At 44.3% G+C, this 12,534-nt stretch overlaps 1 protein-coding gene across 1 annotated transcript in view; it reads right to left on the reverse strand.

Moving 5' to 3' along the window:
- LOC108710098 (transient receptor potential cation channel subfamily M member 2) overlaps positions 1-12,534 on the reverse strand; it is a 48,952-nt gene that overhangs the window by 12,483 nt on the left and 23,935 nt on the right. Inside the window, exons 18-24 of the mRNA XM_041584691.1 lie at positions 11,213-11,417; positions 10,473-10,591; positions 7,388-7,523; positions 7,103-7,274; positions 6,628-6,808; positions 4,416-4,597; positions 2,766-2,898 (exon numbers count right to left, since the gene is read on the reverse strand). Coding sequence (XP_041440625.1) covers positions 2,766-2,898; positions 4,416-4,597; positions 6,628-6,808; positions 7,103-7,274; positions 7,388-7,523; positions 10,473-10,591; positions 11,213-11,417 — 1,128 coding nt within the window. The remainder of the gene's footprint in view (positions 1-2,765; positions 2,899-4,415; positions 4,598-6,627; positions 6,809-7,102; positions 7,275-7,387; positions 7,524-10,472; positions 10,592-11,212; positions 11,418-12,534) is intronic.

Genomic DNA, 12,534 nt, shown 5'->3' on the forward strand with positions numbered 1-12,534 from the left:
TTGGGGGAAAAAATGGACTTCAGTTCATGGCTCTTCTTAGGCTTGTCACGTGATTGGCCAAAGGATTTGGAAGACTATAGCGCGTGGCCAATAGAAAATGTCACTATGATGAGTAGGATCTGATTCTCCATATCACGGCTGCAATTAGTGATAAAGTGGTAAAGAAGGTAATAAAAAATTTTCTAAGTTTAGGTGCAAAATGGAATAAAAGCAAAAATGATCCTGTCTAGGTCTAATATGGAAATTCAAATTCTACAACAGGATGTTCACATTTCAATTCATTTTTATTACGATGTAGAGAGAGAGATATTCTGAGACCATTTACAATTGGTTTTCATTTTTTATTATTTGTAGGTTTTGACTTATTTAGCTTTTTATTTAGCGGCTCTCCAGGATGCAGTTTCAGGGTCCACATTCCCCTAGCAACCATGCACTGATTTAAATAAGAAACTGGAAAATGCATAGGAGAGACCTGAACAGAAAGATGAGGAATAAAAAGTAACAATAACAATACATTTGTAGCCTTACAGAGCATTGGTTTTTAGATGGGGTCAGTGACCCCCATTTGAAAGCTGGAAAGAGTCAGAAGGAGAAGGCAAATAATTGAAAAAACTATAAAAAATAAATAATAAATATCAATTGAAGAGTTTCTTAGAATGGACCATTCTATAACATACTAAAATTTAACTTTAAGGTGAACCACCCCTTTAAGGACCATACTAATCTGCCCCAGTGCTGCTTATTAGTGATTAGTGGGTCTAAAATTTCACCCTGTCCCAATCTATAGCCTCAATCTGACTCATCTAGCCATTATTTATTTATATCCAACTTGCCCACCTGTGAAATTACCAGAGGAGGCAGGGTGGGCAGAGCCAGTGACACCCAAAGGAGAACTCCTTCCAGCTCTCAATCCTAAGGTGGAGCACAGGCTGCGCTTTCTAACTTACCTTCCCAGATCTCCTTACACAGCCAGTCCTGTATCTGCCTAATCCTTGTTCATGGGCTCCCTGTTAAATGGCTTTGACTAGAAGGGACGTCCCTCTAGGGCAGAACTCTTAACTGGGCCTTGTTGACTCCAGGCTCCCCAGATACAGGTGCAATTCTGGGCCCTCCGCCGCCTGAGGCAGCGGCAGTTGCTGCTGCCCCCCCTCCCCCGGAAATTCGCTCTTAAAGTACCAGGAGCAGCATTTTTGCTGCCCCTGGTACCTAGTGGGGCGCTGCCGCCTGAGGCAACAGCCTCAACTTGCATCATTGGCGGAGCACCCCTGCCCAGATACAATGGCCCCTAACTCTATGGGCCAATAACATGGATATGTAAATAAGATATATTAAATTTACAGAGGGAGGGATGTCTATCCATAAGCACTATTAACCCTATGGGCCTCTATACACTTTTGACATACATTTGTCTGAAAACCATGCCATTTTGGAAAAAAACTTATCTTTAAGCAAAGATATTGCCCTAAGATACATTCACATGAATTGAAGACCTTGACTGAGGACTAGGACTTGAAATGGAAACTCCCTTGAACTGGTAAATATCTAAGTAAATGCTTCAATTGATAGAACCAAATCTGACAAATTTGGGAGAAGGACAATGAAGAACAGTTACAGTGCTGTATATGAGGAATTTCAGCAATAAGAAATGGAAAAGTATTCTATGCTTGTGTTTCCTTGTGTTTGAATGAACAATTCATGTCCCATCTTGTCCTGTATCGTTCCATGTTTCCACGTTTCTCCTTGAGAGATATTTTCTTCATCAGAATAGTAGAAGGCAGATTTCAAACACTGATATAAACGGGTTGGGGTACTTTTCTATGCGGAGGGGGGCAGCTTTTTCACAAGGAACATCGCATAGGAAAGTTTAAATTGTGGACTGTGAAGACTAATGTTGATTGGTGTAGAAGATGACCCCCTGATTTGTGATTGTGTTTGGTCTTTTATTGATTGTTCATTTGAAAAAACGGAAGTATTAGTTGAGTGGGAATCCCCCCTTTATCTGTATCATGTGTCCAAATGGTCTCCTGAGCCTCATGGCCATTGGCTGGGGTTTGTCTGACAATTGGACCTTTGTATCACTATTACTAATGTTGTGCAGCTTGTGTATCACACAGATCACATACACAGTCTGACTGACACAGGAGGTAAAGAGGGTCCAGCTCATTACAGCTCACAATCTAAAAGCAAAATTGAGTGTAAGGATATCACAGACATGGGGTAGTGAGCCTGGAAGGTGGTAGGTCCAGACTGACATATAAACGGAGTAGATTGAGTCTGGGCCTGGCAGGTGGCAGTGATATTTAATGTTCCATGAAGTAAAGCTTCTCTAAAGAACTGAGAGGCTTTAGCTGTAATAATATATCCACCGCTGTGCAGCCATGGGGCGACCATTCAATATGAAATAGGCCACAGGTCACACAGCAGGTAACACACAAGCTCTCTGTCTGCCAAATATGACACCAAAATGAAGAGGCCTATAGAATGTTTATAGGGACATTAATATTAATTAATATCTGTGCCACTGACCATGAACATGAACCTATGTGAGATGCCTCCTCCCTTGTACATGGGAGCCCAGCTCTATGTTCTGATAATAATGTGGGTTCTTGTAGGACATTCCAGGTAAAGTGAGAAAAACTCTTTATAAACTGACCTACAAGCATACACAGTGCCTAAAAAACTTGCTGCAAGAAAAAAAACACCCATTAACTTTAATGCATTTGGGGAGAGAGTTTATCTTGAAGCTGTGTGCAACATTGTGATACCTATCGGCTGTGTTCTTCACAACGTTCTCCTGACTCTGTGCGTCCAACAGCTGCTGGTTATGCACATAATTGTCTCTCATGTACAATTCCCAGGAGAGAAGAGATGATTCTCCAGCTTCATCCATTATGCATCCTGTAAAGAAAGAAAATCCATGAATGCTTTAGCAAAAAATATAGAAATTAACCTATTAATCAGGCAAATAGGATGGAAAGGCCAAAACTGAGCTTTCAGTAGTAACGACCCACTGGGAAGAGGAGAAGAGGCCAATAAGGAGGAAGAATGGGCACAAAGTAGGTTCTAATAGGATTGTGGGCTTCTCACTTCTAATGACTAATACACAAGCCTAAATCAGGTGTGAGGGAGGTGAATGGATAGAGGAATAGGACTAAGAAACTTGTACTGAATGGGACCATGTGACCTATTACCGAAGGCGGTATTGGGATCTAAGGCAAAGCAGCTGCACCACTGGATGCAACAGTCATGAACACCTTCATTGAACTGGAAAGCAAACAGTGGCTCTTTCAGTTGGGTGTCATTGAGGAGCAGGTGTAACTGTAAGGCCCTCAGCTATGGTGAGAAGAGGGTGAGAGTGATCATCAACATCAGCAAAAACAACAGTAGATCGAAAGTGGCAAAATGTAGGAGAGTGAAAGTTATTTTAAGGTAGTTCTTATATTGTACTAATAGCTGGTAATGTTGAGTTTCTTTAGCCAGGTTTAAGTGGGACGCATATTGTTTAACCACCATATGGAGCGAGTGAGTTGGAAAACTTCTGGTTAGTCCCTGGAGGGTAAGGCATGAAGGGAATAAAAAGAGACCATGCGAGACCAGAGCCCATGTGGTTGGCCACAAATGATGGGAAGGAAGATTTAGTGCAAATGCCAGGTCACAGGGAGCCAATGTGTAAAAAAAAAAAAAAACGATCCGCACACACACCGATTAGTGCAGTCAGGGATTATCCCCTTTTATTCAGCCACCAAACATCAACGTTTCGGGGGGGGAACACCCACCCTTCATCAGGATCCTGGATCCTGATGAAGGGTGGGTGTTCCCCCCCCCCCCCGAAACGTTGATGTTTGGTGGCTGAATAAAAGGGGATAATCCCCGACTGCACTAATCGGTGTGTGTGCGGATCCGGTTTTTTTTACACATTGGTTGCTAAGGGACCCGGCCGGGTCAACGGAAGGAACGCACCACCAGCTTGCAGGATTGGTGAACTACAGGTGTGCGGTAGGAGAATTACATTGTAGGTCACAGGGAGCAACAGACAAGAAGGGTTTAGGCAGGGCTAGGACTATGGTGGGCAGAAGAGACACTTGCCTAATGCCTAGCTACAAAAGACGGGGAACACTAAATGGTCATGGGAAGCAGTGCAATGAGCCCAAGAAGTGCCACTAGGAACAGGCACCAAGGGAGCCCTTCACAGCTCAGGGACTCAACCCTGGAAAAGTAGTTTGTGAGAGCTCCTAGTTATGATGCACAAATAATAATAATACTAATAATAATAAATAAAAGTGTAACATTTAGAAAACAAAGGTCAGGCTTCTGGTATAATTAGGAATAATTCATTTATAGTGCACCGGGAATCTAGTTGTACCTCCTACAGGGCAGTACAAGTGTCAGGCACATGGCAGCTCCGGCACACTTACTCATGGCTTTGTGGCTCATGGTGGAACGCTTGCTCAGTCCATACTTCAGGAGAAAGTAGAAGTGACTCAGTAGAATGAACGGTGGCGGTGCCGCTGGGCGCTCGTTATATTCCTTTATTAGGCCAAAGCGGTAGAACTTCCAGATCTGATCTGTGTGACTCTCTACATCTCCGAATGTGTTACTGAAAAACAGATTTGTCCCGTCAGAATAAACGTGACCATGAAACAGGCGAGTCGGAGAGAGTTGCAGCAGGTTAGAGAAAGTCTGTGTTTGTCATTGCTTGGCAGTCAGTAGGGGCATTTATGGGAAAGACTGAAATGCTGCATCTCAAGTTCCCCAAACACGAGGGTAAAGCTCTCAATGCTGCCCCCAGAGACTGGCGCCCAAAGAAGTATTGGCGAGACTGTCCAACTTTCTGCATGTTATTCTGTGGAGACTGTTCTGGGTGCTTTAGCTCCTTATACAGAAGAATTTTAGGCAACTATATCAGGGCCAAATAAAATTGTCACTGGGTTGCACCAAAAACTGGAGCAAGTGAAAAAATGAAGAAAAAGAAATGAAATTCTCCTGTTACTTAGAAAACAATAAAAAGAAAGTGACATGTGCAAGGAACAGTCTAACACACTTTATTAATAATTATAATAATAATAATGAAAATGAAAATTCTGGAAAATTGGAAAATAAGCAATTTCTTAAATGAAACTATAGCCCCCAACAACGTAGGTCTCTATAGAAATATATCACATAAAACAGCTCATATGTGAAACCTGCTTCATGTAAATAAACCATTTTCATAATAATATGTTTGTTTAGTAGTATGTGCCATTGGGTAATCCTAAATAGAAAACTGCCATTTTAAGAACTAAACGCCGCCCCCTGGGATCCTACGAGTCACGGTGCACACAAACAAACCATACATGTTAGGTCACATGGGACAATTAACAAGCAGAGTTCCTGTTCCTGTTAAAGCTGCAGTATTTCTGGTCAGGGGATCTCTGAGGCAACACACAGACCATCACATAATGGGGGTTCAAGGCAAGAGATGTAAAAGAGCAATATTTACTTAAATATATACCAGTTTGGTAAGATTCTTTAATATGCCACTTAATATGACATAAACTATCAGTTGCTTAGGTTTTAATTTTGGGCTATAAAGTCAAATATAAAGTCCTAGGCAGCTCTTGTGTACCTAAATGTCACAATACAGTGTGTAGCAGATATCTCATTGCACCTATAGCTTGTGCTTTCCAGTCTGTGTATATATTGCCCCTAGTGCCACACACTCACTTCTACTGAAATTCTTCAGGGATCATCAACTAATTCCACTATTATTCTACCAGAACACCCTACTGTGGGGAAAAGATAAGCCTTCACAATCATCAGTGTGGGGGGAAATGCCCCTACCTAAACATAGTGATGAGAAATGCCTCTACCTGAACATAGTTATTATAAATGTCACAATCGGTACCCAAAATCCAGAACCAATGTTAGGCTCCCTGGTCTCGGCTCTTGCTTCCGCCTTTGACCTTTAACCTCGGGAGGAGCCTTCGGCTAATTGGATGCCGCCAGGTCTTATTAAGAGAGGAGCCAAGATAAGGGTTCTGGACGAGCAGAGGGACACGATCGTTAGCAAAGACTTTTTGGGCAGAAGGTCACAATTCGAGGAGCAGACAGAAAACAAAGTCAAACCAGGCTGGGTCGGTGCAGGCAGAATTCAGGCAAAGTCAGACAGGCAGGAGTCAAAACCAGGAGATCAATCAAGATGGTCAAACAGGCACGAGTTGGATTACGGAGCATAGAATAGTCGGATAACAGGCCAAGGTCAGGATTACAGAAATCAAGGAAAGTCAGACAGGCAGGGGTCAAAACAGGATTCAGACGACAGAATAAGTATCAGAATACACCCAGGAACTCACAAGTGGAACCGGACAAAGATACAATGTAAAAGGCCCCTTTAAATACACTTGCGCGATGACCTAATCACGCCACCATGATTTGCACAGAAAAAACAGACATGCGCGCGCCCTAAGGCAGAGGAACAAAAGACACCAAAGGGGCAACACCACACGGCGGGTGGACCACTGGACCACCAGGGTGAGTACCCCTTACAATAAATGTCCCTACCTGAACATAGTGATGAGAAATGCCTCCACCTGAACATAGTGATAAGAAATTCCTCTACCTAAATATAGAGATAAGAAATTCCCCTACCTGAATATAGCGATGAGAAGGTTCATCAGAAGGATATTTGCCATCAGCAGGTAAATACACATTAAAATGATTGTCAGCCATTCAGGAAAGAGAGCGTTTCCAGAACCATCATTGTACACACATTTGGGCAGTAAGGGATTTGTGCCGTCCTGGCTACATTTTGTTGGATCAAAGTTCAATCCTGTTGTGATGAAACTCAGAAATTAGTCATTTCATTCTGAACAATGGGGAAATAATAATGTTACCAGCAGAAGCCCCACTGAGTACCCCTAGGATAAGTATATTTTGATCCCATGTAGACAAATGTAGAAGGGGTGAGACACAGCTATAAGGGGTCCACATGGGGCCCTCTATGTATTTGTACAGACATTTTATGAACACATGTATAATGCAAAACAATACACAATATCACATAAATACAATTACAAATATTATTGGTTGTTCATTACGAGACACAAGCTCCACGTGACATTACCGTCGATATCAGATGGCATCTGCCCAAAGAGAGTGAGATAAGGTCCATAGACAACGTTCCTGAAGATCCAATTCAACCTGATTTCATTGCTGGTCAGTATGGCCTGCTTTGCTACTCCAAATGATAAGATCCAAATAGCCAGGAGGAAAAAGAAGAAAAATAAATCCATTACCTGAAAAAGATGCAGAATGGAAAAGTCAGAACAGGCACAACAAAGGGTAAATCATTTGGGAGAAATGTTCTGTTCTGTCACTGGGATGTTCTGCAGCAAATTGAACTTCTCACCATGCGCCGGAGCATTATGATCTTGGGCCCAAGAACTTTGCTCACTGTAAAGATGTGCAGCAGACGAACACAAAATATCATGAAGTCTATGGACAGAAAGATTCGGCCCAGGTAAACTGTATCCACACTTGCCAATCTGCAAAATAATTTCATTATTAGTCACTTATAAACACTCACCCCAAATCTCCCCCTAACTGACCTTCAGACTGGGCCCCCTTAGCTCATAACAAGGTTACAGATATATAGAAACATTGGGGTGTCACCCTGATATAGTTCCAGGGGTACCCAGGGCACAAATAAACACTCACCCCAAATCTCCCCCTAACTGACCTTCAGACTGGGCCCCCTTAGCTCATAACAAGGTTACAGATATATAGAAACATTGGGGTGTCACCCTGCTATAGTTCCAGGGGTACCCAGGGTACAAATAAACACTCACCCCAAATCTCCCCCTAGCTGACCTTCAGACTGGGCCCCCTTAGCTCATAACAAGGTTACAGATATATAGAAACATTGGGGTAACAGTCACCCTGCTATAGTTCCAGGGGTACCCAGGGTACAAATAAACACTCACCCCAAATCTCCCCCTAACTGAACTTCAGACTGGGCCCCCTTAGCTCATAACAAGGTTACAGATATATAGAAACATTGGGGTGTCACCCTGCTATAGTTCCAGGGGTACCCAGGGTACAAATAAACACTCACCCCAAATCTCCCCCCTAACTGACCTTCAGACTGGGCCCCCTTAGCTCATAACAAGGTTACAGATATATAGAAACATTGGGGTGTCACCCTGCTATAGTTCCAGGGGTACCCAGGATACAAATAAGCACTCACCCCAAATCTCCCCCTAACTGACCTTCAGACTGGGCCCCCTTAGCTCATAACAAGGTTACAGATATATAGAAACATTGGGGGTGTCACCCTGCTATAGTTCCAGGGGTACCCAGGGTACAAATAAGAACTCACCCCAAATCTCCCCCTAACTGACCTTCAGACTGGGCCCCCTTAGCTCATAACAAGGTTATAGATATATAGAAACATTGGGGTGTCACCCTGCTATAGTTCCAGGGGTACCCAGGGTACAAATAAGAACTCACCCCAAATCTCCCCCTAACTGGCCTTCAGACTGGGCCCCCTTAGCTCATAACAAGGTTACAGATATATAGAAAAATTGGGGTGTCATCCTGCTATAGTTCCAGGGGTACCCAGGGTACAAATAAGCACTCACCCCAAATCTCCCCCTAACTGACCTTCAGACTGGGCCCCCTTAGCTCATAACAAGGTTACAGATATATAGAAACATTGGGGTAACAGTCACCCTGCTATAGTTCCAGGGGTACCCAGGATACAAATAAGCACTCACCCCAAATCTCCCCCTAACTGACCTTCAGACTGGGCCCCTTAGCTCATAACAAGGTTACAGATATATAGAAACATTGGGTAACAGTCACCCTGCTATAGTTCAGGGGTACCCAGGGTACAAATCAGCACTCACCCCAAATCTCCCCCTAACTGACCTTCAGACTGGGCCCCCTTAGCTCATAACAAGGTTACAGATATATAGAAACATTGGGGTGTCACCCTGTTATAGTTCCAGGGGTACCCAGGGTGCAAATAAACACTCACCCCAAATCTCCCCCTAACTGACCTTCAGACTGGCCCCCCTTAGCTCATAACAAGGTTACAGATATATAGAAACATTGGGGTGTCACCCTGCTATAGTTCCAGGGGTACCCAGGGTACAAATAATCACTCACCCCAAATCTCCCCCTAACTGACCTTCAGACTGGGCCCCCTTAGCTCATAACAAGGTTACAGATATATAGAAACATTGGGGTGTCACCCTGCTATAGTTCCAGGGGTACCCAGGGTACAAATAATCACTCACCCCAAATCTCCCCCTAACTGACCTTCAGACTGGGCCCCCTTAGCTCATAACAAGGTTACAGATATATAGAAACATTGGGGTGTCACCCTGCTATAGTTCCAGGGGTACCCAGGGTACAAATAATCACTCACCCCAAATCTCCCCCTAACTGGCCTTCAGACTGGGCCCCCTTAGCTCATAACAAGGTTACCGATTGGGAACAGCCCCCATAATATGAAACAGAAAAGAAAGCCCACACATCTCCTCAGCTCTAGTCCTTAAGAAGGATATGATTGAGCTGGAAAGTATCTCCTTAGTCCTTATAAGGAAGAGGCATCACATTCCTCTTTCACTTCAGGAGGCAGTGGATGTTGCTGGGAGTTTATAACTTGGGTGTCAGTAAAATAAAGGCCACAAGACTAGTTTGGCTGTTGGTGACGTTAGGAATAGAGAGGGTTAGACGTGACTATAGGAGTGTGAGTGGGTTAGGCTGGAGCTAGAGCTTTTGGAAATGTCTGTCCCAGGCCATTAGCTGTTAGTGTAGGGATCTTGTGTAGGGAGTCAGGATAGAGAATTCCCTGAAGGAGATCTAAACCACTAGTTTTGCAGAGGTGAACTGAGATTTCTGACCCATGTTCTACTGTGTGTATAGCAGCTTAGATAAATATTAATCACAAGCAGTTAATCTGCGTTCGAGTGCTTTCTTCTTCCTCACTGAAAGTCTCACAGACTTGGATGTTTGGTACATCTATTTAAGAGGATTGATGCATTCATCTATAAAGAGTTAATTGGCAGAGCGCGGATTCCCTCTCCTTCTACAGAATTCTCAACACTGCACTGCTGTGCCTGACTCAAGAATCTGCCCAATATTGCATTGCTGTGCCTGACTCAAGAATCTGCCCAATATTGCACTGCTGTGCCTGACTCAAGAATCTTCCAAACTCTGCACTGCTGTGGCTGACTCAGGAATCTGCCCAACACTGTACTGCTGTGCCTGACTCAAGAATCTGCCCATGCCCAACACTGCACTGCTGTGCCAGACTCAAGAATCTTCCCAAACTGCATTGCTGTGTCTGACTCAAGAATCTTCCCAACACTGCACTGCTGTGCCTGACTCAGGGATCTGCCCAACACTATAGGGACCAAGTGGGTAGCAGTGGATTTCATGGGGAATATCTCACTATCCATTTAAGTGAACAAGAAAAGATGGATTACCTGCAAATGAGACCAACTGCAAACAGGACGAGAGCCAGTGAATCAATTTGGTTCCAGAACTCGCTTATGTACTGAACAGATTTCACCACAAACCCGAGCCTGTCAGGGTCGTACAGCAACTGAACTGAGCAAAAAGGGAAGACGTGAGTGCAGTGCATCATGGGAATACCGTGCAACATTAACTCATTCATGATGTTAACAGAAAAATACACCCAGACCCCCCCCCCAATTCAGCTTTGTACAAAGCCACATGTCCAGTTGGGCACTTTGCTGGAAATGATCTGCGGCTTCTTATGGGATGTCCCTCTAGAAACCAGCCAGGTACAACTGCACAGTGGCCCCACCTTAACAACTCTTTACTATTCTGTGCTTGGGGGGGGCTGCTCATATTAGAATTATATTTTCAACCCCCATCAGCTTGGCTCCATCTCAGGATTCAGGAAGCCTCTGCAACTCTGTAATTGGGGTGCCGCTCATATTAGAATTATATCTCCAACCCCCACCAGCTTGGCCCCATCTCAGGAAGCCTCTGCAACTCTGTTGATGAACTCTGGATCTCTGCACCACCCTGTGCCTGCTGGTGCCACCAATCTTCTAGTTATAATACTTGTGTCTCTGCCACAAATACTCGGTTCCTCTTACCATCTAGTTATCCAGCTGGTTCCACCTCAATATCTTTCAAACATTCTGTGTGTGTTGCCATTAATAACATTAAAGGCGCAGAGAATGCGATACGTTACCTGGCGAAGCTCCTCGCAAAGGATGGCAAAGACCCAACCATACAGTATATATTCACTCCATGAAGGGGAAGTCTGGAAATTCATCATCAGGACATAAGCAAAAAGCCAAAGGAAGCCAACGTAGGACACAACATTGTAGTAGAACTTCACAATGGGAGCAGTGAAGAAATGCAAGAACGTCCTGAGACAGTTGCGTGTCTGTGAGCTGCAGAAAGGATTGAAGGTGGTTGTTATGTGCTTATCTGGGGTGGTTTCTCTTCTACTTCTCGATTCTTTCTACTGCTGTGGATTCCCTGTGTCTCATAATGTCTCAGATTTACTTCTCCTGCTCTCCACCTAGCTTAATAGCTGAGAGCAAGCCATGTGCTATGTTAGAAAGGAACAAATTCGATAGAAGTTGGGCGGGTATGAGCGGGCGGGTGAGTTTCAGACAACACCAACTGAATGAGTTCAATGGAACCATTGTGATTGGATGACTGTGATCGTTAAGGGGGTTAAATACTGGGGGATTCACTACCACTCAGTTGAACTGAAGAAGCCATTTAGATGAAGGGGAAACAACTCCAAGAAGACTCGGACCAGTTGCTTTAGACGTAACTGCTACTTGCTGTATATCATCACCTGGATGAATGAAAATCTCCATAGATATCAATGGTAGTGTTTGTCGTTCTTCCCAATGCCTGGGCAGACTGTGGGTGGATCATTGGCAGTACCAGGGTACAGCTTAAGGCCAAGGAAATAATCTGTCCCATTTCTGACATTTTTGAAACCTGAGGTGGCCTTTCAGAAGCTTTCCCTGCACCAGAGTGTGTCCAGGAGGCGTCCACCATTGGGCTTTCTGCAGTAGAAGCCGAAATTCTGATTTAAATATTACAATTTCGGAGTGGCTTTTTGCAGTCCCTGGTAACCTGCAGGCTGTTGCCAAACTTGTCTCATGGCAGCAGCACCCCTGGTCTCTATCCACTACTATCCTAGTAATTTATCACAATGGTGATGAGGTTTTGTGCCTGGCCACAGACTTACTGAGCTCCAGAAAATTACAAACCCCTGCCCAACACACAGGGCCGGATTTACAAAGTGGGCGCCCCAGGCCCAATGCCGTTCATCGCCCCTGTCCCCTCCCCTTTTATAATCTGGACTGGAGCAATGGGGATTGGCGCACATGAAATTTAAAAAAATTACTGTATCTCCAGCGCATCCCCAGTGTTTTTGAACCAATGTGGGTGTGGTTGGGCAGCATGCTGCCCCCCTAAAATCCTGCCACCCTAGGCCTGGTCCTAGGTGGCCTTTCCACAAATCTGGGCCTGCCAACACAATCATAA

The sequence above is a fragment of the Xenopus laevis genome, chromosome 2S (genome assembly GCF_017654675.1).
Source record: "Xenopus laevis strain J_2021 chromosome 2S, Xenopus_laevis_v10.1, whole genome shotgun sequence".
NCBI lineage: Eukaryota > Metazoa > Chordata > Amphibia > Anura > Pipidae > Xenopus > Xenopus laevis.